The sequence below is a fragment of the Pinus tabuliformis genome, chromosome 7 (genome assembly GCF_031772625.1).
Source record: "Pinus tabuliformis cultivar Carrire ecotype Pingquan chromosome 7, CPIR1, whole genome shotgun sequence".
NCBI classification, from domain to species: Eukaryota; Viridiplantae; Streptophyta; class Pinopsida; order Pinales; family Pinaceae; genus Pinus; species Pinus tabuliformis.
In genome coordinates, this window is record NC_142293.1 from 1020116178 (window position 1) to 1020122901 (window position 6724).

General features: G+C 37.3%; 1 protein-coding gene across 1 annotated transcript; it reads left to right on the forward strand.

The window, feature by feature from the left end:
- The first annotated feature begins 848 nt into the window (after positions 1 to 848).
- Positions 849 to 5831, forward strand: LOC149251092 (uncharacterized). The gene is made up of 2 exons (XM_089459302.1): positions 849 to 4746; positions 5621 to 5831. The coding sequence occupies exons 1-2, from the start codon at positions 3699 to 3701 to the stop codon at positions 5629 to 5631; spliced, it is 1059 nt and encodes a 352-aa protein (XP_089315428.1). The 5' UTR covers positions 849 to 3698; the 3' UTR covers positions 5632 to 5831.
- The last annotated feature ends 893 nt before the right edge of the window (positions 5832 to 6724 follow it).

The following is a 6724-nucleotide window of genomic DNA, read 5'->3' on the forward strand; positions in this document are numbered from 1 at the left end:
GTTGTGATGATTTTTAGTAGCAAGATACAGTTCAAATAGTTGTTTGGTAAAGCTGTACATACTTGTCCTTCGACATATTGCAGCAATTGTTACTTGTAATTTCACATTTCATAGATTAACAGATGAAGTTGTGTAATTGCAAAAATAGAGAAATGATCAAAGGAACCTGCTGCTGTACTAATTACTATGAAATATTGGAATTTATGTGCACTTTGCAAAGCTAAACTATAGGGGATGAAAACTGATAAATATGCTATTTAAGAGCTTTTACATTTTACCTATGTTCCAGCAAGATTCTGGGTTGGGGGAGCACGGGAGTGGGGAGACACACAAGGGGGATGTTGGGGTCCCTAGCATAGGGGTTCCTGTCTCTAAACTTTTAAAATATAAAAATAATAATGATAAAATCCCAACAATAACAATTTATCCCATGCAAATTCTTCATCATGCAATCCAGTGGAAATCCTATAATCCTGCAAATCCTGAAATTCTGAAAACCATCAAGTCTGCTGAATTCTGAATGGGATATGAAATTCTACTTTCTTGATATGAAGTCTAATGAGGTTGTAACCACTCTCAAACATCCTGAAACAGTTAATAGTAATGTTAAAAATTATTACTATAAGAATTTAATATTACCATTAATCACTAAGGTCCTTGACTTCTCAAATCTCTAACCCTTGTTTTGTTTTCTATCTTCATGGGTTGTTGACAAAAAATCTTGGGGGGGGGGATTGCCTAGGCACCCCCCTTCTGGGGGAGAGGGGTGCCTAGATGCCCCCCTTTTGGGGAAATGTATCCCCCCACATTGGGGAAACATTTCCCCAAGTTTCCTCCAAAGGGGGATGTGGGGAAATGTTTCCCCATGCATCTACCCCTTCCCTGGAGCATGGGAAACATGGGGGCTGCCCTGCTGCCCTAGGGGACGCATCTCCATGGAACACTGCATGTACTATTATTAGGTGCCAAAGAAGATTTTCTGAACCAACCAGTAGGCATTATTCCATGAGAAAGCAAAAATTGTTGAATGTCTATCTAAAGTTGGATTCATTACTGTACAAATATTTGGTAATGGTGATCATATGCTTTTTTGTTGTTGGTAAAGTGCTTCTAGAAACATGACCTGAGAGACTGCACTGCATAACACTGACTTTCTTTGGCCTAGATGCTTTATTTTGCCAAATTACCCAGGGATCTGCATTAAGAATAATCTCTTTTAACATGCCAATTGTGTGGGCGAGATCACCCTGAGAAGGAATCCTAGTGGATGGCTTACCACTGCATCAACCACACCAGTGAACCAAGGCCCATTGGCAGCATGAGTTTATTTGGATTAATATGGAATTGAAATATTAATTTACTGGTTTTTAAATGTTATCTAAAATATGGTTCATCTGTGCAAAAATTGGTTACGAACTATATTTGCCTTTTCTGAGGGTTTATTTTCATTAAAATTTTATTGCAATTTTTTGTGACTATTTTGGAATGCGTTAGAGGATCCTACTAGTACGAATATGTCCTTTCCAAGTATGTAGGCTTCTTTTTTTATCGAGTTAATGCTGCACATGAAACCTGTCAAACTTGGCCAACTTAAATCGCTGGAAATACTGATTCTTTCTTCTGTTTTTAAGGGTTATTTTATTGACACTGAATTTATATTAGCTAGGTTAACTAGTTCTATGATCTATCCTAGAGATGTTTTTCTCCTCGCGTATCATTGTGTAAGGCTGGGAAATTATTTTGTCAAAGATAAAATTAGGTAAGTAGTCTGCATTCACCAAGTTTTTGTCTGCATCACTCTTTGAGGCTTTCTGTTTAATATGATTGCAACATATGTGCTTCTCTTGTCTTGTCTTCATAATCTATATCCAAAATTCTTGATACCAAGGTGACTTCTGAAGTATATGTTGTACATGCTTTGTGTTCAACAAACTTCGTTCTTTTGACTTCTTGATTTTCTTAAAATGTTCAGCTCTTTCCTATTCCATTGCTTTCAAAGTTCGTTTGTAGTAATTCCATCCATTATAGTATTATAGAGCTCAACAGATGCACTTTCTTTATTACCAGAAGATAGTTAAGAACATGCGTTTCCTCTCTTCCTCATTCATTGTACATCTATAGCTTCTTCTTATCGATACTGATTTTTGTTTATCTCATGTATGTGGTTTTTTGTTTCCATTTGCAAATTCTTTGCAGCAAAATTTAGTGGGTTATGGAAGTTCAACTTATGCTTGCAGGATTCAATTAGACATTGCATCGAGCCTATTTGTACTGCATTAGCAAGACTCCTTTTGGATGTGGCTCACTGACACACTAATAACGTTATTTTTCCTTTGGGTGACAAAATGTTGTGTGATCCTTTTCCAGGGTCTATCTTACACTAATGGAAAGTCAAGATGTGAATGGTGTGATTTACAAAGTTAATTGAAATTTGAACATCAATCTAACAAGCCAATAACAGTTGTCGCAGATATAATCTGTAGTTTTCCTTTTAGCCATGATCAAACTGCATTTACACCACAAGATATATACATAGTCCCAGAGTTCCGTTTCTTCACCTGAAGGGAGAGTTTGATGGACAAGTTCTGACACCATTATTAAATCAGTGCAATACAATTGAGAAAAATGTGCAACTCCACTGATGGTGTTATAAAGAGGACAAAATCAGCCATCGAGAAATGGAAAGAAATTGCAACTCAGTACCAAAAGAATGGCCTTGATTGCAATATTACTCAGTGCTGGGACAGGTGGGAAGAAATTCTAGCAGACTACAGGAAGATGAAGCATTCTGAAGCAAGGGTTCTGTCTTCTCTGGTTTGTTGCTTGCCTTGTCAAACTATCAATAGCTACTAGTGATTTTGATTGAAACTTGAAACCACCTGGAACGGGAAATACGGGAAGGTTAGCTTAATGGAAAACTAGAGCTGGCTAGCCTCTTCTTCGGAATATCCAATTCCCTTGTGTGGTCGGTTATGATTTGGCTGCTATTTGTGGCAGTTTTGGTTGGTTTGTGGCTATCACAACGATAGTTTCATATTGTTTGCTTCTTCCAGTTTGTGCTTTGTTTCAAAGCTTGTGTAATTTCAATTTTTTTCACGTATAACTTTGTGTTGTTGCATAGCTGCATGTTTCTATGACATGTATCGGCTTGCAATGGTTCTATCTTCTCTGTTTTGTTGCTTGCCTTACCAAACTATCAATAGCTACTAGTGATTTTGATTGAAACTTGAAACCATCTGGAACGGGACATATTTAGGGAAAATCTGAAACTGCCGTGTTTTTCTCCCTTTAAAAGCTCAACTTCAACTCAACCCTTATCTAAGTTTCACACTATAATATTTCAAACCTTCTGAAACATGGTTAAGTACTAGATCTCATATGTTACAATACCTGTCAAAGTGAGTTCTTTATTATCAGAGATCAGTTCAGAATTGCTTGTTCTCCAAATGTTGGCTATTTTCATGTCCGAAGTTTCTTCTTCACATAGATAATTTACTTTGGCAAGAGTGGATGGGTATCTGCAGCAATAACTTATGTGCTTGTGCAATAGATCTTCAATGGTTTATACATCTTTACCTTTGTGGTTGCAGGATTTGTTGAGTCAATGTATTCAACTTTCCTGTGCTAGACATACAAGATTCCTGTTGCAGGTGTCTCCATAACATGCCATTGAAAACATCTAGTCCTTGGGAGACAAAATGTTGGCCGAGACTTTTTCAGAGGGTCTTTGTATCCCACCAATGGGACCTGATGATCCAAATGGTGTTATTCATAAAGATGAGATTTCGGAGCAACAGGTTAATCACTCCATGGCAACTGTAGCAGATGTAATCTGTTTACCATCTAACCAGGAACCAAGGGATGTGATTCCGCATGAGGTACGGGGAAAGAGAAAGTTGTCTTCTGAACACAAGGGAAGAGTTCGGTGGACAAGTTCAGATACCCTTGTACTTGTGAATGCTAAACTAGTTGAGAAAAATATGCACTCTGCTGGTGGTGCAATAAAGAGGACGAAATCAGCCATTGAGAAATGGAGAACCATTTCAGCTCATTGTCATGACAATGGCCTTGACCGGAATGCCACTCAATGTCGGGACAGATGGAAACATATTCTACCTGACTATAAGAAGATTAGACATTATGAAAGAAATATTCCACCAGGTTATGTCATCTACTGGAACATGACACCAAAAGAACGGATGGACAAGGGACTACCGACTAATTATACCAAGGAACTATATGATGCAATGAACAAACATTTTGGCCAGAAAGGAAATGATGTTGGAGATATGATTATCGATACATCCGCATCAGATCATGGAACATTTGAAGATTGCCTTACACCTGCAAAGAATGTGATAATGCATGAAAATACAATGCCTGAGACACCACTTCAGAGCCCTGGTGATACCTCTATTGATAGAGATAAACAATATCCAGGGAAAAAGAGAAAATCATCATCAAAAATAGCTGGCATTAAGGCAACCTTGTCTGAGAACAATAAGATGATCATTTCAAACCTTAAGATGGCTGAGGAGGGGCAGATGAAACGTCATGAAAAATATTGTAATATGTTTGAACGGAGAATGGAGATGGATGAGAAATATCTGAACCACCATGCAATGAATGTGCAACGGATGATCAATGTTGAGGAGCAGAAGGTGAAAGCACGACGTGACTTGGTATCGGCATTGAATACTATTGGTCAAGCAATGTTGAAGATTTGTGAGTCCCTTGATACGAAAGGTTGATTGTCTTTCTATTCTCTTTATGCATGCATATCTGCCACTGTTTGTAATGGATGAAATAGAATTTATTCTGCAGCCTTAGCAGCGTCTTTTAATATCTCTGCTTCTGATTCATGTGCTTAAGAGCTCTGCACCCACTCAGATGCTATCGTTGCAAACAATATTAGTTCTTCGAAAATACTTATTGTAATTTTTCAGGAATTCATACCATTGTAGCTCTAACAATGTTCTCTTGAATCACTGGAGTAACCTTTATGTATTTATTTACTATTTCGTATTGCTTAAAAGGTTTCCATTGTTACCTTACATAAAGTTTTTGTATATCCACTACATACAATTACTGGCTGTAATTTTTTTCAAAGAAAATAATTTCACTCCACTCTCACACTCAAGTGAAGAACGGGGTTGGTGGTACCAATCCAGACCTCATGAAGCTCCATCTCTTCTTCCCTAGAATTTTTGGATTGATCTTCCGCCACCTATGTGGCTGGTAACCCTGTGGGACCCGATGATCTCGAGAGTCGAGACATATGTGGGCCCAGCATGGGCATCTACTAATTGAGCTAACCTGCTAACCCTTCGGGTTAATTTACTGGATTCTATATAATATATATGATCTTGATTTTAACATCTACACAAGATCTTTCTAATATTAAAATGTTGATCTTCAATTCTTGCATTCTGGAGTTATGTCTTTATCAGTTATTTAGATATAACACGGTGATTTTAACGAGTTACACATTATTGTTTCAGCAATATTTCAGTTACATACACGTTGGTGCTTCTGTGGAATAAGTTACATGATTAGCATGTGTTATCATTCTCTGCATTGTCTGGAATTGTTATGATGCTGATCTTTTCTTATTTTTCAGGATCATCGTAGTTTACGGGACTGTAAATATGGTTTGCATAAAAGCTTTCTCCAGGCTAGTATTAGTACTATAACGTTTACATGGTCACCAAGGGGTGAATGTTTCAAGGTATATTATCCAAGTAATTTTTACTTGGTTATTCATGCCTCAATGCATAGACATAAATGATTTGTCATTCAAACTTCTATTGACAGACATTGGAATTTTCTTAGTCATCGTCTTTTTCTTCTTCTTCTTCTTTTTGGGTTTAATTCAATGTTCGAGGCATCAAATTTTAATCAAAGCAAGGAAAAGAGATTTTTAAAAATTATTTTTAAAAAATATTAATTTTCTTGTATGACAAAAGAGAAAAGAAAATAAAAGAAAAAAGTCAAAGGAATTTTAAAATACAAATATCTATAATGTTAATAATATTAGGTCTCTGGTTCAAACTTTATGGGGAGGGGCTGAGGATGGAAGCCACTTTGTATAAATTGAACTATTTTAAAGGGTGTCCAGGGTTGACCGAGTCTCACACAATCCTAGTGATAGCATCTCGCTGTGGATTTATCATTTTTCTTCATCTAATAAACAGGCTGGCCTCAGCCTAGACTCAGCGTAGTCACCCAAAAAAATGATGCAAAGAATCCCCATCTAACAAGGAGTGCACAAAGAAATCACCACTCCCCATCTAACAAGGAGTGCACAAAGCAATCACCACCCATCAAGGGAAACTAGGAAAAATGGAAAACCCTTTGACAGAAGGAAAAGGAAAAACTTTGAGATTATACAAACACTCATGACAAGATTACATTGTCTTCGGGATAGTGAAAAAAACTAAGACCAAGTGAAATGAACTACTTTCAAAAGCAGGGGAATTTGTAGCACTGTCAAAAATGATGTCATTACCGATACCGTATGAGATGTCATCTGAAGTGTGGGCCAAGTTGAGGAGGCAGAGCTATCCCCGAAGGCATTAGCGTACTACTACTCCGAAGAGAATCAGAGAAGCAGAATATTCCATAGCATCCACACCAAATATCTATTCGTAGAAATAAAAGATATTGATTCCGTCCTTAATCAAAACTTTTGCAGTTGTCTTCAGTGCGACTTTTTGGAGTTTTC

Excerpts from the sequence above, each read along its gene's own strand:
- LOC149251092 (XM_089459302.1), top strand. The coding sequence starts at position 3,699 with ATGTTGGCCGAGACTTTTTCAGAGGGTCTTTGTATCCCACCAATGGGA.